Raw genomic sequence first — 25475 nt, forward strand, 5'->3', positions numbered from 1 at the left:
ACAAGGGGAGTCTCCACTCATTCAAAAACTTGTTTGCATAGATTTCTGTAAGATAGATTGGGGGACAAGACAGGACACAGGAGAATATTCCTTCACGGTGTAAGAATAAGAAAAAAATCAGCTAAGGCTGGTGCACAGGCAGAAACCCTTATGCAATTCCCCAGACCTTTATGTCATATGAAACAAGGACCGTAAGTATTATAGGGAGGAGGAGTAAGTGTGCCCATCCCTGGTGCTCAGGCAAAGGTCTACTGCTTCTGGAAAAGAGGTATAAGCAAAAATCCCCTACCCCTGGGGGAGGAGCAGGAAGTCCTCTTAGGCCTAAGATCCTGCATCACTACAAAGTAGAGGTCTACTGTGGATTGAGAAGGGGCAGAAAATTCTCTTGCACCCAAGATCCCTGTAAATGTGAAGCAGAGGATGGCTGCCATGATGCCATAAGAAAGAGGGGGAAAAATCTTGAGAAAGCCCACACCAGGGCTTACACATGCAGGCTGTACAAGGAGAACAGAGGAACCCCTATTCCCTGCTCCACCTCTTCCTTATAAGAGTGGAACCCAGCAACAAGGAGGAGCAGTCTAACATTGTGGGACAGATCAGAGTGTGGACAGAAACCTCTTCCGTGGCACAAGCACGTAGAGAACACTGAGAGTTGGCCGGGCGCGGTGGCTCAAGCCTGTAATCCCAGCACTTTGGGAGGCCGAGACGGGCGGATCACGAGGTCAGGAGATCGAGACCATCCTGGCTAACACGGTGAAACCCCGTCTCTACTAAAAAATACAAAAAAAAACTAGCCGGGCGAGGTGGCAGGCGCCTGTAGTCCCAGCTATTCGGGAGGCTGAGGCAGGAGAATGGCGTGAACCTGGGAGGCGGAGCTTGCAGTGAGCTGAGATCCGGCCACTGCACTCCAGCCTGGGCGACAGAGTGAGACTCCATCTCAAAAAAAAAAAAAGAACACTGAGAGCTGAGGACTGAGTAAGAAGACTGAAAAAACCCTACAGCACGCAGCCTCTATTCTAAGAATGAATTGATACCATTCCACCAATAGAAGAGTTGAAAGCTTTTGGCACAGTGGAAGTAACAATTGCAACAGCAAAATCAAAATAATTCCTGAATAGCTTTACTCAACAGAGTAAATGCCTGTAATGTCCATTTACAGGCATAAACTCTATTTACATCACTCCTTACTGTTCTTCCACACCATGTCGGGCATTCAACCAAGTAGGACACAAAAAGGCTAAAAAATATAAAACAACCATTTTCACGAAATGAAGTAACAGAGCCAGATAGAGATAACCCAGATATTGGAACTATCAGACAGGAACTTTGATTCAACTCTGATTAATACATTACAGAATAGCAGAAAGCACAAACGTGCTTGAAATGATGGAGAAATTCAGTAGAGTGGTGGAAATAAGAAATAACCTAATAGAAATGCTAGAAATATCTTTCTGAAAAGATAACAAGATGAAGAATTTCTTCAGTGTGCTCATCAATAGGCTAACACAGATGAATCAGTGAATTTAAAAATAGGGCAGTAAATATTATTCACACTAAAATACGAAGAAAAAACTGTACGTGTATATGTGTGGGGAGTGGAGCAGAGTCAGAAGAGAAAAAAAGTTATGAGAAAAAGCAAATTATAATTGGAATCCCAGAAAAGGAATAAAGGGAAAATGGGCATAAGAAACATCAGAAAAAATATCTGAGAATATTCCAGAAATAAGAAAGCAAAAAACTCAAAATCAAACTAACAAAAAAATGCAGCCCCAAAGAGTTGAGAACTACAAGGATAAAAAAGCAGGATAAGAATAATATATAATTATTGCAGAAAATCTAAGCAATTCAGGTAACCAAAAATAAAAAATTAAAATACCAATAAGCTTGCCAAACAAATTATTAACATGTCACTAAAAGTCATTCCAGTCCTCTCTATGCATTTATGAGCTTTGTTATCTTTGATTGTCAAAATCTTTTTTTTCAAATCAAAGTAAGTACCCAGGAAAAATTGTTATTATCATGATTTCTAATCCTTTGACCTTAGAACTCCAATATCCTCAGAAGCTTAGATTTTAAGATGAAAGGAAATTGAGAGAATACTTCCATTGACCTGAACAGGCATCTTAAAGTTCTAGTACATTTATTCAGTGTTAAAAACTAAATAATCAATAACTCTCATAACTACAGCATAGATACTAATACTTGGGCATTATCAACCTTGGAACACACACACCACACACACACACACACACATACACACACACACACGTATATGTATGTGTATACAATTTTATTATAAAATCTTTCAAGAAACAATTCTAGAGTTTCGGATAGACCAGTGACTCTAAGCTTACTGTAACATTTCAAGGTGAAGACTGCTAAGGCAAATTTTTCATATTTCATAGCTATTCTATCTTTTCTTCAATATAAAAATTTATTTTATGATGTATATATATTCTCTGTTTTTTCCTTGCCTGCTGGCTATGATAGTTATTTTATTGAATTTAGATGTTTACTGTCCATAATATAATTTAGGTTCGGAAAAACTTATTTAGAATTAAAGGTGTTGATCTTGTATTTCATGGTGTCAGTTGAAACCCAAGTGGCTTTTTTCCCCCAAATATTTAATCACTAGAAGGTTTGCTAGTTAAATTCGAATTCTAATCACCATTATTTTACTCTTTAAAGTTAGCCCAAATATAATACATATTTTTATATTCAGGTAAAAACACGCTAAACTCAATCAATCATGAAATTTACAAACAAAACTAATGTATGCAAAAACCACAGAATGCAGGTAGATTCACATAAAAAAGAAATGTGTTAATTTTCTGACAATTAATGGAAAGAATATATGAATTACTTTGAAAGTTTATTCCTAAATCAACTTTTTAAATTAATAAAACTTACAAAAAGTTGGCTTGGTAGATCTAAATGTTGCTTCATCTTGGTGGTGAGTATAAAATCAGAGTGACAGCTATTACTTCATTCATCTATATTTCCTCCACAATTAGTGTCCTCTTTTGTACATGGCCTAAATATCCATTAAAAATGAATTGATGAGGCCGGGTGCAGTGGCTCACGCCTGTAATCCCAGCACTTTGGGAGGCTGAGGCGGGCGAATCACGAGGTCAGAAGATCGAGACCATCCTGGCTAACATGGTGACTAACACCCTGTCTCTACTAAAAATACAAAAAAATTATCTGGACATGGTGGTGGGTGCCTGTAGTCCCAGCTAGTCGGGAGGCTGAGGCAGGAGAATGGTGTGAACCCGGGAGGCGGAGCTTGCAGTGAACCCGGGAGGCGGAGCTTGCAGTGAGCTGAGATCGTGCCACTGCACTCCAGACTGGGCGACAGAGTAAGACTCTGTCTCAAAAAAAAAAAAAAAAAAAAAAACTGTTTTTCAAAAAAATTTTGGCTGATATTAAATCGGTATTTTATTATTGCCAAAAGAGAAGTGATGAAATTTTGTTGATGAACACATTTAAAATAAAACTAAATTTAGAATTTATTAATCTGAATAAAAATTAAATAAATAGGTATTTACAAAATAAATAAATTTACATATAAATATAGATATATTTGTAAACGTGTATATGGATATATTTATATGCTGTTTAAAAAGTATAGACAAAGAAAAAGTAAATTATGATGTTTCACATATAGAGTTCAGCGTGACTGTATATACAGGCACATATAAGCTATTATGATTATATATCAATATGTATTTTTAACTAAAAATGTTTCATTTAGATGGAATTTCATTCCAAGACCCTGTTGGCCACTAGGTGTCACTAGAGTAAAGAAAAATCTGTTAACAATTTTTTTTTAAGTATTAAAGTGTGCTCGAATAACATCCAAAGAAAGTAAGTAGCAGGATTTTGTTTAAGATTCTGCATTTTATTTACTTTTAGGATTTATAACTCAAATGTTTAAGTTCATGCTAGGATGAAATTTCACATACAGCATTAACTTAAATGGGAATGATTATCCCACCTGCTCTCCACCTCTAAGTTAAAGAAAAAAATAGATACTGGTTTTTGCTGATTTAGTAGACCTGTAAGAAAACTGGATTTCTTCTTAAAATGCAAGCAGATGAAAATCATTGCAGAAAAAACGCCACTTTAAGAATCTGTGCTTTCCTCACAAATAGCCAGGGCCCTTGAGCAAGAGTGAGGAGCTGGCAGCAGGTGATTTCAAGGAACTGTTCCTTGTTCATAAGTACAACAGGTCATCTGATGCCAATAAAGAAAATGGGCCCTCTGAAGTCACTGTAGCTCACACTTAGACCTGAAAACTTTTAGGCATGAAAACCCTAGGTATTGTTTCAGTCTCTTCGCTTACACTTCACTTTCAGCAACTATTTGGTGGGTTTTAAACTTTAAGTATTTATAGCCTCAAATCAGAAGCATCTATGGTTGCTATTGTAACCAAAGAGCCGTTACAGATAACACAAAACACTTACTTAAAAAGCTCATTTCTATCGATGGCTCTGTTGGTTTGGGGGTCGATTGCATAGACAGTCAAGTCACATTTGGTGTAATCTTCTAGGGAAAAGGCATCTCCATGTCGGCGAGCACCAATGGACTCCACTACAACCTTGGCACCAGGAATTTGTTCCTGAACATAGCGATCCAAGATCCTATAAATCAAGCAAAGTACAAACATGACAGTCCAATGGGCTTTCTGGGGAAAAAAATTACTCTCAACCTGAAAAGACATTTAGTAAATGAAAAATGATGACAGCCTGGTTTTTGTTAATGTTTATTGAAATATAAACCCTCGAAAAACATTCTCTATATTTTTTCAGCATTTAGCTCCCAATGATGCTAGAAGCTGAATAAGGTAGAAAAGGTCACCAACCATGTCCTATTTAACTTTAGGGTTTTTGAATTTATGATGCCATTTGAGCTTTTACATGGCTCATAGGAAATGCCAAATATGCTGTACAAATAAAGCTGTCTATACTTTATAGGAGACATGGGATCTTAGAACCCTTGACTTCACATGGTTGGTGTCATAAATTACATCTCCCACTACAGTCTGTGACACATGACACGAAGCTATAGGCTAAGAAGCAGGACTAGGATGCCTGTTTTCCCAAAGGTATAAAAATCCTTGCAGAATCACAGCAATGGGAGAATGTGGACATATTTTGTAATGAAATGATTACCACGTTAAGATAAAAATATGGCATGCAAATCTCAGACACTATTTAGGTGAATAAAAACAACATATACTATCTCGTATAAATTACTGATATTCAATTTAAAAAGCAGAGAGAATGTTAATCAATACTTTTCCCATCTCATTACTGGATTTTAATTGAAAGTATGAATTATTACCATTTCCCAAATGTCCCATTCCTTATTAAAAACTTTATATTATTAACCCAAATATATAAACATTAAGAACATATAATTCAATATTTATAGATGTTTAAATTTAAATAACTGAATTTTAATTACTATACATGATAAACATTCTAAAATTTATAGACTCAATGCTCTTTTTTGAGTCTCTACTTAGAGGTTTTTTTGGGGGGAGAAGGGCAATATATTCTCAAATTCTTTTATATATCAGAAAATAACTTTTGCTTCTAATGCCACAATTGTCATATTTCTTGCTCTATTGAAAGTATATTGCCTTAAGAGTCTTGTATGTGCTTGGTTTGTCCTTGTTACTAGAATGATGAGGTTATAAACTTTGGAGGAAATAGGTCTACCAGTGCATGCCAGGAGACACTATCAATCATAGTGAAATGTTGGTTTGTTTGCTTGTTTTTAAATGTTTGTAACCCAGCACTGTTGAAGTCTGTCTTATTGAAGATTCCAGTCACCACACCACGCCCACTGGTCTCTTGGCTTTGCAATTTCTTTTCTGATGATATTCTTGAAGTAGACTAAAGAAAAGATGATGTGGGAAAAAGGAGGAGGAACAAATTCACTTGGCAAATACCAGTTAATTGTTGAATGCCTGTAATTCCAGTTACTTGGGAGATGAGACAGAAGAATTGCTTGAAGCCGGGAGGCAGAGGTTGCAGTGACTCCAGCCTGGGCAACAGAGCAAGATTCTATCTCAAAAAAAAAAAAAAAAAAAAAAGGAAATCTGAAGATAATGGATGTACTCAGAGACATAGACTAGTCTAACATCATTTGGACTGTGCTTTTCGGATTTTTTTCCTGAGAGATTTACGCTCATTTAACAAAAAATAAGAGGCCTCGGAGTCAAACCATATTATACTCTTGACATTTTGTAGGAGGCACAAGCAATAACGATATAATGTTGAGGAGCACAGAGGTTTGGCTTCAGTTTTAATTTCCTTTGCTTATCAATTGCATAACCTTAGACAAGTAATCTTAAGCTCTCAAAGTCTCAGGCTTGTTTGTTTGTTTGTTTGTTGAGATGGAGTCTCATTCTGTCGCCCAGGCTGGAGTGCAAAGGGGCAATCTCGGCTAACTGCAACCTCCACCTCCTGGGTTCAAGGGATTCTCCTGTTTCACGCCTGGATTACAGGCAGGCACCACCACACCTGGCTAATTTTGTGTTTTTTAGTAGAGACAGTGTTTCACCATGTTGGTCAGGCTGGTCTCAAATTCCTGACCTCAAGTGATCTGCCCGCCTTGGCCTTTCAAAGTGCTGGGATTACAGGTATGAGCATCACATCTGGCCATCTCTGTTTCCTTAAATAGAAAACAAGGAAATAATGTACCACATGGGGTTGAATGTGCATTCAATGAAATAAAGCTTTTACACAGTTCCTAGCACACAGTAACTATTCTATAAAATGAATATTATTTTTATTAATTTGACTTAAATATTTCCATTAATAAGCTTCTTCCTTGTCTCAAATTCATTCAAGGCCTTTAACTAATTTGTGGAATTAATAGGAAAGTATATTTTTCACTAATCAGTTCACAAATCAAAACACAAACAGGAGTACATAGTTAGATACAATGCAGTAGGTGGCTGTCTGTCCCAATACTTTGTTCTAACAATTTATGCCTTCTCTGGTGCATTTTGGCATTGATTTGACATATTCCAAGGAAATTCTTCATATATGCATAGATTAATTGTGTACCATCCTACAGTGAAGAAACGTATTTATTGTGCTTGGGTTCTTTTCTATTTTTCAGTGCAATACTGCAGAATCATGTCACTAAAAAAATTAGATGTGGAGGGGGAGGTGGGAGGGATTGCATTGGGAGTTATACCTGATGTAAATGACGAGTTGATGGGTGCTGACGTGTTGATGGGTGCAGCATACCAACATGGCACAAGTATACATATGTAACAAACCTGCACGTTGTGCACATGTACCCTAGAACTTAAAGTATAATAAAAAAAAAAAAGTGGCACATATACACCATGGAATACTATGCAGCCATAAAAAAGAATGAGTTCATGTCCTTTGCAGGGACATGGATGAAGCTGGAAACCATCATTCTGAGCAAACTATAGCAAGGACAGAAAACCAAACACCACATGTTTTCCCTCATAGGTGAGAACTGAACGTGAGAACACTTGGACACAGGACAGGGAGCGTCACACACCGAGGCCTGTTGTGGGGTGGGGGGAGGGAGGAGGGATAGCATTAGGAGATATACCTAATGTAAATGACAAGTTAATGGGTGCAGCACACCAACATGGCACATGTATACATATGTAACAAACCTGCACGTTGTGTACATAAAAAAATTAGATATAGAATAAAATATAACTGTACTAATATCTTCATGGTAGCAGGCAACAATGAAAAAAATAAGTCTAAAAACAAATTATGTCATTTATAACATGCAATAATGTCTTCACCTTGAGCACTTTTTTGTTAAACTTTTAAAGATCTTTTGGGATAAAGTCTATCTTATGATAAAAAGAGATATAGCCTAATCTTAACTACTTCTGTATCTTTTTCTTATAAATTTATGTAAAACTAAATTTAATACCTTTTAAATAAGAACACATTTTGTAAAAATCTCTTTTCATTTATCGTCTATATCTATATACTAAATATTTTCTATATCTATATTCATTACCTATATGTACATAGATTTCCTCACATATATACCTATACCCCCCACACACACAAAGAAAAAGATATTTGCAATGATGTTTATCTAACCCGTAATATTTGTATCATACACACACATATCAAGAAAGATGTCCACAGTGATGCTTATATAATGTTAATAGGGCTTAGAGCTGGATGTTATGATTTTGAGTTTACCTTTTATAACTTTCTTCTTCATATATTATATTGCTTAAATTTCTTTATAATGGGAATAAAAGAACAATATAACTCTGGAAGGGGAACATCACACACCGGGGCCTATTATGGGGAGGGGGAGGGGGGAGGGATGGCATTGGGAGTTATACCTGATGTAAATGAGTTATATTTTAAAAAATATATTTAACTCCCTATTTCCTCTCTAACTTTGTGGTAAAGTTCTTCATATAAATCTATATTTTCTAGTTTAAAAATGTAAAAAATTAAATTGGAATCAGAATGTGTCATAAAAATTAGAGCAAAACTCAGGCAGGTGTTAAGCAGGAAAATTTTCATTTATTCATTCCTTCAAAAGATGTTCATTGAATGCCTATCCTGGGCCAGACACCGTTCCATACACATAGAATATATCAGTGAACAAAATATGATCTTTTGATGTACAAAAATCCACTCAAAAGAGATTAAAAGGTTAAACATAAGACATGAAACTGTAAAACTACTAGTATAAAATATTGGGAAAAGACTTCAGGACATTGGTGTGGGCCAAGATTTTGTAAGACTCCAAAGAAATATGAATTTTCCAATGAAAGCAAAAGTAGGCAAATGGGATTACATTAGGCAGAAAAGCTTTTACACAGAAAATGAAACAATTGACAAAGTGAAGAGACAACCTACAGAATAAGAGAAAATATTTGCAAACTATCTAATCAACAAGAGATTAATAACCAGAATATATAAGGAACTCAACAGATAAAAACCAAATAATACAATTTAAAAATGGGCCAAAGCTATCAGAGAAATGCAAATCAAAATCACAATGAGATACCATCTCACACCAGTTAGAATGGCAATCATTCAAAAGTCAGGAAACAACAGGTGCTGGAGAGGATGTGGAGAAATAGGAACACTTTTACACTGTTGGTGGGATTGTAAACTAGTTCAACCATTGTGGAAAACAGTATAGCGATTCCTCAAGGATCTAGAACTAGAAATACCATATGACCCAACCATCCCATTACTGGGTATATACCCAAAGGATTATAAATCATGCTGCTATAAAGACACATGCACACGTATGTTTATTGTGGCACTATTCACAATAGCAAAGACTTGGAATCAACCCAAATGTCCATCAGTGACAGACTGGATTAAGAAAATGTGGCACATATACACCATGGAATACTATGCAGTCATAAAAAAGGATGAGTTTGTGTCCTTTGTAGGGACATGGATGCAGCTGGAAACCATCATTCTCAGCAAACTATCACAAGAACAGAAAACCAAACACCGCATGTTCTCACTCATAGGTGGGAACTCAACAATGAGATCACCCGAACTCTGGAAGGGGAACATCACACACCAGGGCCTATCACGGGGAGGGGGGAGGGGGGAGGGATGGCATTGGGAGTTATACCTGATGTAAATGACGAGTTGATGGGTGCTGACGAGTTGATGGGTGCAGCCCATCAACATGGCACAAGTATACATATGTAACAAACCTGCACATTGTGCACATGTACCCTAGAACTTAAAGTATAATACAAAAATTAAAAAATAAAAAGATCTGAATAGACAATTCTCAAAAGAATATATGCAAAGAGCCAATAGGCATATGGAAAAATGCTCAACATCACTAAACATCAAGGCAATGAAAATCAAAATCACAATGAAATATTATCTCATCCCAACAGGAATTGCTATTATCAAAAAAACAAAGAAAAAAATAACAAATGCTGGTAAGGATATGGATAAGGAGGAAGATTTATACACTACTGGGGGGAATGTAAAGTAGTACAGCCATTATGGAAAACAGTATGGAGGTTCCTCAAAAAATTAAAAATAGAACTATAAAATGATTCACCAATCCTACTGCTAGATAAACATCCAAAAGAAAGAAAATCAATATATTGAAGGACATATCTGCACGCCTATGTTTATCACAGAACTATTCACAATAGCCAAGATATGGAATCAACCAAAATGTTTATCAACAGATGAGTGAATAAAGCAAATGTGGTATATATTATTTAGCCATAAAAAAGAGCGAAGTCCTGTCATTTGCAGAAACATGGATAAAATTGAAGGTTATTATGTAAAGTGAAATAAGCCAGGCACACACAAAAAAAATTAAATATTCTGATTCATATGTGGGAGCTAAAAAATGGATCTCATGGAAGTAGAGAGTAGAATGGTGCTTACCAGAGGCTGAGAAGGGGAGGAAGATCGGGATAATGATAAGATGGTTAATGGATACAAAATTACAGATAGAGAAAATAAATAAGTTATAGTATTCAACAGTATGGCAGGTAATTTATAGTTAAAAAATTTATTATATATTTCAAAATAGCTACATAAGAAGAATTGTAATGGTCCCAATACAAAGAAAAATGTTGGAGTTGATGGATATTCCAATTACCCTGATTTATCATTACACATTATATATATGAATCCGAATATCACATATATCCCAAAAATACGTACAACTAGGTTATATCAATAGTGTATGTATACACACACACACACACACACACACAAAGAATTAAAAGTGAATGCCAAAAATTGCCCTGAATTGACTTCTTGGTAGCAATATACCTATTTAAAATGTAAACAGTACAATCAAGTATGAAGCAAAACAGTATCTGATTATGTCAAACATTCTCAAAACAGAAAACTGGTTTTGATTAGTCTTCTAAAAAGTGAAAAAAAAGTTTTAAATTTGAACGATAATTACAATTATTGAACAAAAATTACATTTTAATTTAAGGTTTTATTGTTCCACTTTACTTTGAATGCTCTATAACATACTCCTGTTAATATTTATTTAATCATGTCACCTTTAGAAAAAGTTTTAAAAACAGAAAACTTCTAAAGAAATATGTTAATATAGGTAATACATTTTATGTAACATATTTTAGTATAGTACCACATACTAATTAATGTCCAATACAAAGTTTATCTAAATAACTTTCTTAGAATAAATGCTGAAAGGTTTATTTAACTGATTTTTTTTCCTATGCAGATAGCATTATTTTAAAATCACAAACTAAGGGTGTCAATAAACAATTGATTCGCTTAACTTACTTATTCTCGAGCCAAGTTATTTTTGGTAGATGCCCTTAAATTTCAATTTACAGCATTACCTTATCCAGTTACCTGTATATACATCTTCAATTAATTTCAACTAGAAATTGCATTATGAAAAACTGTAGTGTAAGGTGTTTACTGATAGTTTTATAGCTGAGACAGGTATTTACTCATGGTTGATTTAGCTTTTTATTTATTTACTTTTTTACACTAAAATTATTGCAGCAGCCATCTTCTTAATTACCCATTTTTCCATGTGGATGAGTTGAGTTAAAATTACCATGTGATGAGAATTTCAGGTTTTGCCTGCTCAGCTTACTCTCAAGAAAAGATGGGTTGGGTTTTTAATTAGGTTTGCCTCCTAAGAGGCAATGTAACAGAGGAAACTCTGTCTGCTGGTGGCTGATAGATGTAGATTAAAATTAAAACTCCACTACTGTGTCTTTGTGGAAATTACTTAACCTCTCAAAGTTTCAGGGAATTTATCTATACAGTGGGAAAAGTAATCAAACCTACCTCAAAGATCCTCTATAATAAGTTAAGGAGACTACACCCATTAAATGCACATAATCTAACCAATATGAAGCATGCTATAAATGTTAGCTATTTGTTGTGATGGTTACAAGAACTCTTCAGATTTCATGTTATAAACCCTACTTAGCCTTTTGTTCAGGTAAATGGCTTATATTTATCTAGCATCATAGAGAGTTCCACCCCAAGTCCTTATCAATATTTTTTCAAAAGCTTTGCTAAATGAATCAACAGGCATTGCAGATGGCTGGAGGGATAAAAATACAGGAATGCAGTTCCTGCTGTTCTGAATTTCTTTCCTCCATTAATACAGACCCACAGGGACTCTACCTAGACTCTACCTAAATGGTGCTCCAGGTGCCACGGAGCATTTTGTTCATTACATTACGTGGTAAACTCTCTGGTATCCCACAAGATAAAAACATTTTCCCCTAATCTGGAATCAGATTTAGAAGGAGTTCTTTTGTACCAGAAGAGACATGGTTTTGTTAATTTTGTAACTGAGTCTGTTCTTTTTGTTTAGCTTGTTTGCCTCTTTCACTTTGGCCCTCACAAGGTGAAAGTCAAGTTTGTGATTACTCTATATGGACTATACAGGCCTTTGCAGCATTTCTGTAATTACTTACTCTTACTCTGATCTTTTCTTTAATTTATTTGTTGTCTGTCTGCCTTATTTTTCTAAACTCATTTTTAATGTATTTTACCTTTTTTTCCTGTGTGAATCACTGTAAACTACTTGTATTTCTTTTGGAATAAAGTAGACAATTAAAACAAAATTAAATTTAGTCTTTAATATTTATTAGACATATATGAAAGCATCTAAAATATAATTTACGACTTTCTGATACAAACGGAATTCTCTTGCATAAACATTCTGTGGAGTTTATGCCTCACATTAAAAAACAGCAGCACAGACTGTGGTAAATTGAATACATTAAAGAAAGTGTAGAAAAGAATAATAAATAGGATTAAGAGAACAGAGGAATTGACTCTTGCTGATTAAAGTGGTCTCTCAAGAAAGTGATATATCTACCTTGTACTATGGGTTGGGGTGAATTATAAAAATAATAAGCTGTTCAATTTGGAGAAACTTCTAGGTTATAAAACATAAAAAAGAGGAGGAAGAGAGGAAAGAATTTTAAACGAAATAAATGTCCACTATGTATTTTGGAGATCTCCATAAAGCAGCTGTGATTCAAATGTTTTGATAAAAAATATATATAATGATGTCCTTATTTTTACACTACAACTATTTTCTAGTTATCTTCTAGTTGGTACAAGCAAAAGATCTTAAAAATAAACTGAACTGAATATTTGAGGGGAGAAAAACAGATTATAATATAACTTAAGATTACCTACTCAGTTTTTCTTTGCTTTTCTTCTGAATTTCTAGATCTTAAAATGAAAACATAAATAAAGTCGGCCTGAAATTTTTTTTCTTAGTGTTTTATGAGTGAATTTCACTTTTGAATATGAATAACCCCTTCCCTTCAAATCTCAGGAAAAAATATACCTGTATCAATTATTTTTTCTCCATCATAAGTTGATAAGAACATTTCAAACACTTCTAAAATTTTGAAGCACAATTCAAAGGTTCAGTCAATATATTGGTACCTTCATTACAATGGTTCATTTTGCATTAATAATTTTATTTTTGTAATCTATATCTTTTGATCACGCTATTTTCTTAAACAAAATAGTTGCCCCCAAATTTTGTTTGTATTATTTTCACAGAGTAAATAAAGACAACATAAACATGTTTATATTTGATTTAAAACTGAACATAGTGTTTTTAATTGGTCTTCCAATAAAATGTATTTTTAATCTGGGAAGATCCCATTTATCTCTTTTTGAAAACAACAACAATAGCACAAAGATTTTAAACTTTTTTCAACTAAAAGCAAAATGAAAATGTCCTCAATGGATTATAGAAACTATTTTGTTTGTTTATTTGTTTGTTTCTTTTGGCTTTTCATTGTCTCCAAAAGGTTGAATACTAAAAAGTAAAAAAGATAAAAAGTAGAAAGAATACTGATTCAACAAAATGCACTACCTAAATGTAGCAGTCATGCCTCATCCTTTATTTTTTTCAATCTTTTTTTTTTTTCTATGTTTCTGAGAAGGCATGGGGAAAGGGCACAAATATGATTGACTTTTTTTTTTTTTTAATGTTACATCTCTCAGATGGCAAATATTAATTAAGAAAGTTGATTTATTTTCTTTATACATAATTTTTTTCCCAAACAGAAGCTGGTATAATAGACTATAAGCATTCAGAAATGTTTTAATGAGTGAATGAATGATGAGTATTATGACCATTGAAATAAGAAACACATCTATTGGAAGAAACATGTCAGCATACAGGATTCTTTATAAAATCAATATGCAATGGAATCATAAGATTTGATAAGTGATTTGCTTTCGGTAGACTTTGCTTATAGAAAAATATGTACAAATTTGGAAAAATCAAGTCATACAAAATAAAAAGAAGCTTACCTTAATATATGTGAAATATATTATCAGAGATAAAACACTAATTATTCTGAATTTAAGCCATTTTGCAGATGATTAATCCTTAAAGTAAACAATTTACTCGTATTGGACTAAGATAATATTCCTTCAAATAATAACTAAGAATCCATGTAAAATAAAACATTTTAAGGCTCAAAAATAGAACAGAAGTGAAAGTCATGGAGCACCTTTGTTTATAACCATCTTTGTTCCATGTGATTAACTCAATACTAAAGTTTTGGAAAAATTAAGAATTCTGCCATATTTAACTAAAAATAGAATTTTAAATCTGTACCTTTTCTACATTTCAAATAGTTAAGCATTAAAGATGCTACTCCAATGTGCACAAGTATTATTATCAAACAGTAGCTTTTAATTGTGTAATTGCATACTGGGGTATCTTCAGTTCTGTAAAGAACTATGATTTCTTTAATCATAATTAACCTAGTGAGTTAAAGACAAGTCATTCTTCTTGTAAACAGGGGTTATTTCTCTACTAAATAATGCCCCAACTGAATATTTCAAAAAGTAGTAAATAAATTTTCTTTCTGTCAAAACCATGAATTTCCAAGGCTTTGAATAAAGCTGAGTCACACTAAACCTTTTTTTCAAGAATAGTAAATTATACCTTGAATAGTAAATGGTAGGATTTATTATTATATTTGTGGTTTGTATTTTATTTTTATGATTGCCTTCAGATTATTTTATAACTGTTACATTCCTACTTGTATTTACCTGTTTTTATTGCAGTTATCACTATATAACTTCATATTACATATTAATTTATTAACATTGCTATTTTATATGCCCATTTTTATGCAATAGAATAGAAGCTCCATGGCAACAGGGACTTCACTTTGTTCACTGATAAATCTCCAGTTACAATCTGTAACTGTTTTTTAACCAATAAATCCCCAGCTTTAAGATACAAATGCAAAAACTCAAAGAGTTTGATATAGTGGCCCAAGACTTCCTAGCTAGTCTTTGGTGCTCTGGGAAATGAGCCTAGGTTCTCTGAAATAAAAAGGAGCTCAACCTTTCCGCTTAAAACCAAATTTTTATTACACTGATTTAAGAAAATGTGTTAGCAGTTATTATTTCATAGGTATGCTTCCCGAGAAGCCTTCCAATTCTCCTCCTAGAAATACACACACACACACACACACACACACATATAAACATATATATATATACACACACACTATATATATACTATACAAATAAATTCTATATATGTGATCTATATCCTGGCTACATTTCTAACATAGGTTTTGTAACCTTAATTCTAGGAACTATAGATTGATTACACAGCACATTTCAGGTGTTACATAAATATTTCATAAAATTCAGGCTCTTCCACATCAAGTCAGTAACTACTTCAGTAAAGCTCTACTATAATTGAATTTTCATATTTTATTCAGAAGTAAGAGATGGGTTTGAGCAACTCTGAGAAATAAGTTGTCAGTTCCGATTCATACAGAAATACTGTAACTCTGTGTTTCTAAACTCGAGTCTATACTTTTCAAAATATCTCTTTTATAGATTCTTAAGGATTTAAATTTTAGAGCCACAAATTCCTCTAATTTGAGTTTCATGGTGAACTGGGAGTAGAAAGAAGTTATGAAATGCAAACATTTCATAGTTTCTTCTTTAGACAATTATTTGCCAATTATTTGTCCATTGTAGTTAGGTGTCCCTAATGTTATTCTCACAGTTGTTTCTCCTATGCCTTAATTTTTTTAAAAAAGTAATTTAAAAAATCACAAGGCTTACAAAGAGGTGAATTCTAAGATCAACTAAAAATACATCAGAGCATAGATATTCAAGGGGATCTGTAGTGGATGCAGATCCTCACTGGAATTTGTGGAATACAAAAAAGAATAGGTTTTAGTACTTATGGGGACTGGTCAATTTTATAAGCTTAAAATCTAAAAAGTAGTAAAAAAAAATTTCAGTATAGCCATTTCAGCCGATTCAGTGAGGTGAGGAGTAATCATCATTATTACAGCAGCTAAGATTTACTACAATCATTCCATTTTCCAAGTACTGTGGTCTTACCTATCAAAGTATACTCATCTTTGTAAAACCTGCTCCATTGTAAAATGGATATGTCAGGTCATTATTTTTCCTTTCATCAAGTGTCCTCATTTGTACTAATTATATACTTACCAAGGAAACTTTATCTTATTGCCTAAAATATTGGTCTACCAAAAAATAAAAATAAAAATGATGATCACATGATATTCTAGTTTTCCACTTCATCAGATAGGGATGTCTCGAGGGAAATATAGAAATGGCTTTGATGATAATATAACTTGTCACCTAAAAATGTCACAGGGAATTAATATGTTTATTGGTCTCGTCACTAGAACAATAAATTCTTCTATTTAATTAACTATTTGGCACCCTGATGGCTACCTGAGTTATGTGTGTATTTTCATCACTCACCCCAGACACGGATGGGGGAGTACTGGGGCTTCAGAGTGCTGACTCAGGTCTTAACGGTTCTTATCACTACCACTTCCATCTACTAATGTAGGTTTCAAAAAGGGATCAGAAATATTTCTGCTTAAGAAAACTCTAAATTTACATTTACATAGGTTTTTAAAAAATCTACAAAAGGAAATCAGACATGGAAGGGATAATTTCTTAACTACTGTTGAAAAAATGGAATATCCATATGTAAAACAATAAGGTTGGGCTCTTATCTTACACCATATGCAAAAATTAACTCAAAATGGATTAAACATCTAAATATAAGACCTCCAAACCATAAAACGCCTACAATAAAACATATGAGAGGAGTTTTGTAACACTGGATTTGACAATGATTTATTGAATATGACGCCGATAGCACAGGCAACAAAAGCAAAAATAGACAGATGGACTACCTCTGATTTTAAAACTTTTTGCCCAATTGTGACACAATCATCAGGGAGAAAAGGCACCCTATGGAATAGTAGAAAATATTTGCAAATCTTACATCTGATAAGGGATTAGTATCATAATATCTAAAAAACTCCTACAACTAAACAGCTAAAATAAATCAAGTAACCCAATTTAAAATGTGTAAAGGACTTGAATAGACATGTTTTAAAAGATGAAATACAATGGTCAATAGCACCTGAAAAGATGCTCATCATCACTAATCATCAGAGAAATGAAAATCAAATGACAATGATATATCATCTCACACATTAGTATGGCTACTATGTATAAAAAAGAAAAAGAACCAGAAAATAACCAGTGTTGATAGGAGGTTGAGAAGTTGGAAAGTTTCTGCACTGCTAGTAAAATTGTAAAATGGCGAAACTGTTACAGAAAACAATTTTCTTTAAATTAGAACTACCGTATAATTTAGCAATCCCACTTCTGAGAATGCACTCAAAAGAATGAAAGCAGGATATAAAAGATATATTTTAATATATATGTTCATAGAAGTGTTATCCACAATATCCAAGAGGGGGAAACAACCCAAATGTCTATTGAGAGGTGAACAGATAAACAGAATGTGGTATGCACTGAGTACTATTCAGCTTTATAAGGAAAATAAATTCCATCACATGCTATGCTGTAACATGGATGAATCATGGGGATATCGTGCTAAGTGAAATAATCCAATCACAAAATGAGAAACACTGCAAATTTTCACTTTTATGATGTATTTAAGTAGTAAAATTTACACATGTAGGAAGACAAAAGGGTGTTACCCAGAGTCTAGGGGTAAGGTGGGAACGGAAACTTGTTTAATGGGTACTGAATTTCAGTTGTGCGAAATGAAAAAGTTCTGAAAATCTATTTTGAAACAATGTCAATATACTTAAAACTACCAAACTGTACACTTAAAAATGTTTAAGATGGTAATGTTTATACTATGTTTTTTAATCACAGCAAAAGGAATGAGGCATGTATGTGTTGCTTACTAAACTGGCAAATTTATATTTAATTCTTTCAAAATCAACACGAGATAGACAGAGGTCTTTATTTCAATTTGCATGAAGAGTAAAAGGGTCTCTAAGTGTTAAGTATCTTGTCCAGAGGTTACAGAGCTGTAATAGGATCTAAATCTCTGTGTCTGAATCCATAATCTGCATTCCATTACCAAACTGTGCTTATTAAATAAAATGTACAAAACTCCTAGCTACTCTTTACCTAACTCTACTGATTTTGAGCTGCTAGCTCCATTTATATGGAATAATTACCATTCACTGAATAGTCATACTTTCTATTGTCCTAGATACATTATATAATTTAGTTTTCAAAATAATTATATAGGTTTTATTAGCTGTTATCAACAAATGGTGAAACTGAGGTTGAAAAGATTAAATTATTTGCCTAATTTAAGGTTTTAAACTCAATGTTTTATGAAGTCAGAGCTTCCTTCACAATGAGACAATTCTCTCAAGACCTGAAAGTTACATGATTTTTCCTATTCATATCATCCTATTTACTTAAGAGGCATTCAAATCTTATACATTCCTGCAAATTTTTGCTATTTTTTTTTTTCAGTTTGTAAAATTTTGTCTCAAAATAAAGAACATGGCATCATGATTTGCTTGTAAAATGTCCTTTCAATAAAATGCATCAAGTGTCTACTATATAACTGGAGTTATAGAAATAAAACACAAGTTTATACATTCATAGAGATAATATTTTAGTGGGAAATTAACATAAAATAATAACATTAGATACTGCTTTGTAGAAAAATAAAGCAGAATCAAAGGTTAAAATTTGAAGGGAGTTATCATTTCTCATGTAATAGATAATGGAATCAGAGGAAGCCTGTCTCAATAGGCTTTTATTAAAGCAGCTAAAAGTTAGGCATAATTCTAATTATTTTTAAAGTGTAATCAGCTATTATTTTGAAAATGCTCAGTCTATATAAACTACTTCTGCAGAAATAAAGACACTGTACATTTGATGTTCCATGCATAAATGTTGATAACCATCACCCTCATAAAACAATTTATGTGACACCAAAAGGTTAAATTTGTGAACTATCCTGAAATATGTGTTATGAATCATGTATGTTTTGGTTATGGGAAAATCACTTATACTTTAATCCATGACTATTGTATTTTATTTGGCATGTAATTACTAAAAGTTTAGTTATCTGAGTATTTGAAGCTTCTTCTGGCAAGCTGAAGTGAGGATATTTTGCTAGAAAGGCAAATTGACAGTGACGATAATTGACCGCTGTCAAACTGAAATCAAAAGAAGACATGGAAGAACAACCTAATGCAGGCAGGGCTTAAAACCTAGATGACGGGTTGATAGGTGTAGCAAACCTCCATGGCACATGTATACCTATGTAACAAGCATGCATGTTCTGCACATGTATCCAGGAACTTAGAAGTTAAAAAACAATGTGATATATACGTATATGTGTGTGTGTGTGGGTATGGGTGTATGTGTGTGTGTGTGTATATATATATATATGTATATATACACATATATACATATATATATATGTAATGAAATAGTATTCAGTCATAAAAAGGAAGAAAATAATGGCATTTGCAGCAGCCTGGATGGAATTGGAGATCATTATCTAAGTGAGGTAATTAAGAAATGAAAAAAAAAAAAATCATATGTTTTCACTCAAAAGTGGAAACTGTGAGGACTCAAATGCATACGAATGATACAATGGAGTTTGGGGAGTCAGGGGAAAGGGTGGGATGGAGGTGAAGGATAAGACTATACGCTGGGTACAGTTACACTGCTTGTGTACACCAAAATCTTAGAATTCACCATTAAAGAATTATTCACATAACCAAAAAAAGAGAAATAGTTTAAAATGATGGCAGCTAAATTAGGGTAATCAAGAGTAAAATAGTAAAGATATTTTAATAATCTTTTATAGTATCAAAATATGAGAACCACAGTTTAATAAGTAATCACAATTAGATTGGAGTTAACTATAACATACTCAGCCATGGTGAGTCTACACTGTTAAGGAGGAAGAGGGATATGTCACATATTTTACAATAATTTCAAACATATAAATTGCTTAATATTAGTCAACTTGGTTTTAAAAGAGTAAGCTCTAGGTATTTAGACACATTGCTTTGAGCAATGACATACTTCCTGAACTGGCCAGACTGCTTTTTGACTAAATGGGAGCCACAAAATCAAGGTATATATTCAATCCATGAATGTTATGATTTTTCATATGCAGCATTTTGAGGTTTTGATACATCAAAACATTCTGAATAATAAAATCTTACATCTAATTTTTATCCTTATTTGAAGATATTCTCAAAATCTTCACATATTTCCAATTAGACTATATACTTTGAGAAAACAGTAAGTTAAATTAGTATTAAAACACTTTTAAAATATACTTAATCTGAACATTGTAATGATTAAAATGACCCACTCAGATTAAAATTATGGTTGTTCAAATACTGCATGTTATTATTTATAAATGATAGTCAACAATGGGTACACGTGGACGTAAAGAAAGAAAATAATAGACACTGAGGTCTCCAAAAGGAGGGAGGATGGGAGGGGCATGAAGGCTGACAAAATTAGCTATTGGCTACAGTGCTCACTATTTGGGTGGTTGGCACACTAGAAGCCTAAACCTCACCATTATGAGTATATCCATGTAACACACCTGCACATGTATCCCCTGAATCTAAAATAAAATTAAAAAAATAAAAAAGTTAAAAATCACAATCATATAACAATAAATATATAAGGAAACAAAATCAATTACTCTGTTAGATCTTCTATCTTTTTCTCCACTAGAGTAGGAGGCACATTGGAAACAATGACTTGCATATCCAGCTGATTGACCACAGAGACCTGAAAGAAGAAAAAACAGAATTCATTTAATTTTTACTCACTGAAATTTCCATAATCAGAAAACCCCCACGTTACCTCTTCCCTACTATGCATAGACACAGTGGTTTCTCATTTTCAAATTCAGGAACAACTTTTTTTTTTTTTTAAATTATACGATCTACACAAGGGGTTGGAGACTAACTGGGGCAGACTGAGCACGAGAAACTATTTGTTGTTTACCTAGAAATTAAGAATCCTGAGTGATTTCAATTGCTTTTGGTTTTGTGTTTGTTTTATTGGGTATTTACCGAGACATGAAGGGTGGCATTTTTTTTTTAATTTGATTGTTAAGGAACACCCAAGATAATGAAAAATATGTTTTATATTTTACAAGTCTTGAGAGATCATTTATTCATTGTAACTAAGAATCTGAGATATGACTGGTTAGAATAATTCATTCTATGAGGTCATCACATATAGTTTTCTTATCTATTTAACCAACTTTAAATTTGTGTAGGTAGAGATATATATTTAGAACTTTACCTATGGGTTAAATGAGCTAATTTAATGGCTATTGATAACTATGTCTCATTCATTTAAAATCTACTGAATTTCTTCTATGATCTTACATTTGAAAAAGAGAAAAAAAATAAAAATATTTATTCTGTGCTTACAACATGGCATTTATTCTTTTCCTCAATATTTTACAGGTTTAACTCATTGAAATCTATCAAAAGAATCAGATTGTTATTAAGATCATTTCAATTTTAAAATAAAAAACATAAATGGAAGATATATTTAATAACTTAATCCTAATTAAATGCAGTCTGTCTTACACCAGAGCCTGTGCTCTTTACTATTTTTCAATACTGATGTAAAAATTCTAAAAGGCCATATATTATCATGCACACACATTTACACACTACTAAAATATAAATGCATTTGTACCAGAATCATAAATTGAACACTCTGGTTAGGCATATTTAGCACCGCATCTCAATACAATCTACAGTAGGGAGTAATTTCACGTTGCCATACATTTTTTTATGGGCTCCAGGTTGTTTACATATAGAGACCCCTATTAGGGGTTACAAACTCAAATGCCTTTAGGAACCATGCAGGTAACCTAAATGAGAAAAGTTGCCAAAAGCATGAAATGATAGAAACGAGTGGAAGTAACACAAATCCAAGAGCACGTAACTCAGCTGAAGAGGTCAGCTACTACTCACCTCTAAGGAATATTGCAATGTGGGGAAAAAAAAAATCCAGATTTCCTAGATATTTCAGTTTTTCAGGAAAAAAAGAAATCCAAAATATGTAAAATGTTTGCTACTAGTTAGAAATCTATCAAACCATTGTGTGAGCCTAATCAATCATGTCTGAAGACTCTATTAAGACAGGAGTAGGTCTGATTACTACTTCTGAGCAAGCAGTTTATGCTGGCAGTTTTAACTTTGTGCCCCTAATCCGTTATTGGAGTCCAGGACCAAATGACTAAATTTCCCTTCAACATGTAAATGAGTCTTGATTGTCTTTTTACAAAACACATCTAACTTCACTAGCAAAAGGGATCATTACAGTTTTTGTATCACTTTTTCTTTTCTTATTGGTCTTGAGTAAAAAGGATATAGAAGTTGCATAGAAATATTTTTTGTTTTATTGTTTTTGAGTTTTTAGCAGTAAAATTACACGATAAAAATTTCAAGAAGTATGTATATGAAACTTGTGTAACTGTTCCCTCCCTCCCTCCTTTCCTTTTTTCTTCCTTCCTTCTCCTCCTTTTTTATTTTCTTTTAACATTGGACCAGAAACAGTTAAAAGTTTTGATAAAAAGCAAACCACCTAGAACAAGTAGTAACTATAAGGTGTTATCCCAATGAGAATTATAGGCCTCATTCTCTGTTCCCTGAAGCTCCCATCATCTCCTCTAACTGCTGGACTCAGAAGTACTGGAGTCCTGGCCTCAGGGCAGAGGAGCTTTTGCAGTGGGACTAGTGCTGAAGCACTTCCTAATTCTACCATCTGTTGGGAGAAGGCCCCTGGATCATGATGTGGGTCATGGATATGGTGACTAGTAGGGAGCATTAGCAGGATAATGGAAAAGAGAGGAAAATGAGTAGGAGAAATAACTCCTTATTACTGGGTCTTTCAGTGGAGAATTGTTAGGACGGTCTGACCTGTCAAACTGTCCTCTTCTCACACATCTGTCTCCTGGTCTGGCAAGCATGTGCTTCAACTCACCTTTTCTGGCTGACAGACTGTTAGAGATCTCTACTATTAGTATTCGTCTAATTCTCCAATGTCTCTTATTTCCCTACATTCATCCTGCCCAGGCCTTAAAAAATAGACCCTTCAGTAAACTGTCTTTAAATTATCTGATTCTTGCAGTGTAGACTTAAATTTAAAAAAAAAAATCTGTTTCACATGTGCATGAATTTTCTGCAAGGTTCTTACTGATATAGATCCAAAAAAGCATACAAGCAGGTGTCAGGCTGTATATAACAGAAACCGGTCCACTTTACAAATATTATATAAGATGTGAACAAAAACAAAGGTGGGAAAGGAACTAAGTAGTAACTAGTGGAGGATAGATTCAGCAGCCACAGAGGAAGACCAAACATAAGCTTTTCTATCTTAGGGTAGAAACAGGATTTAATCAAGGAAATCTCCTGCTCCCAGGATGGGGATCTACATTTTATATACCCAACAGGATTTCAGAATTGGCCTGAACAATTCTGTATGTCTACCATTATTGTCCTCTTCAAGTAAGATAAGGACTGACGTATCAGTACATTTCTTAACATGGAAGTCATTGGTGGCATCAACAAGAATAGTTTGGAAGAGTGATTGGAGAGAAAACACTCATGATTAGAGGGTTTAAGAGAGATTCAACAGTGAGAAATAAGTCAATTCTAACAGAATTTTGCTAGAAAGAATAGAGAAATGGATGACAGCTAGAAGGTGATATAGATCAAGAGATATTTTATAATTTTTGGAAGACAGAAAAAAAGCATTGTTGTGAGAATAATCTGATATAAGGAGGAAATTTATATTAATAATGTAGAAAAGAAATGGGAGAGCTGCTGAGGCAATGTCCAAGAGCTGGCGAGTGGGAATTGAATCTACTGCATAAGTAGATGTACAGGCTTTAGATAAAAACAGAGAGAATTCATCTAAAGGAGCTAGAAAGAAGGCAAAGAGCATTGGTCTAGATCCTGGAGGGTAGGTAGATTTAGTGGTAGGAGTCATAGAAGTGTCCTTCTAAATGCTTTAGTATTAGTTTTCGGTGAAATAGCATGCCAGTTAATCAGGCCATAGTAAGAATGAGGACAAGGTATTGGAGAATTAGGAGCAGAGATTTTCTGTGACGTTGAGGCAAAATATAGAGTGATTACTGAACAAAGCAAAAGCTCATTTGGAGGGTTTTAGTCGTTAATTTAAATGGATACTGATGCCGGAGAATAGGGTTTGGAGGCAGGGAACCGAAGGCCAATTTGTGCTGACTTCCTAAAGCTGAATCAAAGGGAAAACACCAAGGTCTGGGGCCAGGGAATCTAAGGCCAATTCGTGATAGTTTTCTAATGGTGGATTAAACACGAAACTCCTGGGTCTGGGGGTAGGGAACCTAAGCCAATTAATGCCAACTTCCTAAAGCTAAACCAAAAGAAAAAAAAAAAAACTCTCCCCACACCCCGCCTGAGTAACAAAGGATCAAAGCCTACTCTCCCTAATACCCTCCCCCTTTCACCATGTCCCAGGCCATTCCTCGTTCATTTTTCCTCTCACACTCTTCTGGGCTGAGTACAGATTTGTAATTTATTCAGACTTGTCATCATCTCTCTTCCTTCTTGGTTTGGGCACTCATACTCTGCATAAACCTCTTATTTATCTCATATCTCCTTTCTCTTGACTGGTAGGATTACAAAGCTTATCATAAATATCATTTGGCTGGGATGGCGTACTATATGTTATTAGCTTGCATCAGAATATAATATCTATATATAACAAATTATGTTTTTTTAATTAAATTTCTTTCTTTGTAAATATATTTTGAATGATATTAAAAGGCATATTCTTAAATTTCCACACAATAGGTATGGAATTCAAATATTAAAAATAAACTTTATATCTCATATGTACACTAATATGTACATAATATATACATATATAATTAGATTGATATATATTTAAAGGTTATATATTAAAATTATATATTATGTAAAGATTATATTTTGTTTGTGTTGAATTTTATAGTATTTTACTTACACTTAGTGTAGTGACCTTATTATTTATTATTTATTTTATTTTTTATTTTTTGAGCTAGAGTCTTGC

The 25475-nt window shown here is 33.5% G+C and overlaps 1 protein-coding gene across 14 annotated transcripts in view; it reads right to left on the bottom strand.

Moving 5' to 3' along the window:
* PCDH15 (protocadherin-related 15) overlaps nt 1-25475 on the bottom strand; it is a 1021780-nt gene that overhangs the window by 35698 nt on the left and 960607 nt on the right. For all 14 annotated transcript variants that reach the window (XM_011938778.1, XM_011938777.1, XM_011938779.1 and 11 more), the window contains 2 exons: nt 21076-21164; nt 4467-4643 (listed from right to left, as the gene is read on the bottom strand). In XM_011938778.1, the coding sequence (XP_011794168.1) occupies nt 4467-4643; nt 21076-21164 (266 nt within the window). The remainder of the gene's footprint in view (nt 1-4466; nt 4644-21075; nt 21165-25475) is intronic.

Source organism: Colobus angolensis, unplaced genomic scaffold (genome assembly GCF_000951035.1).
Source record: "Colobus angolensis palliatus isolate OR3802 unplaced genomic scaffold, Cang.pa_1.0 Scaffold177, whole genome shotgun sequence".
Classification (NCBI taxonomy): Eukaryota; Metazoa; Chordata; class Mammalia; order Primates; family Cercopithecidae; genus Colobus; species Colobus angolensis.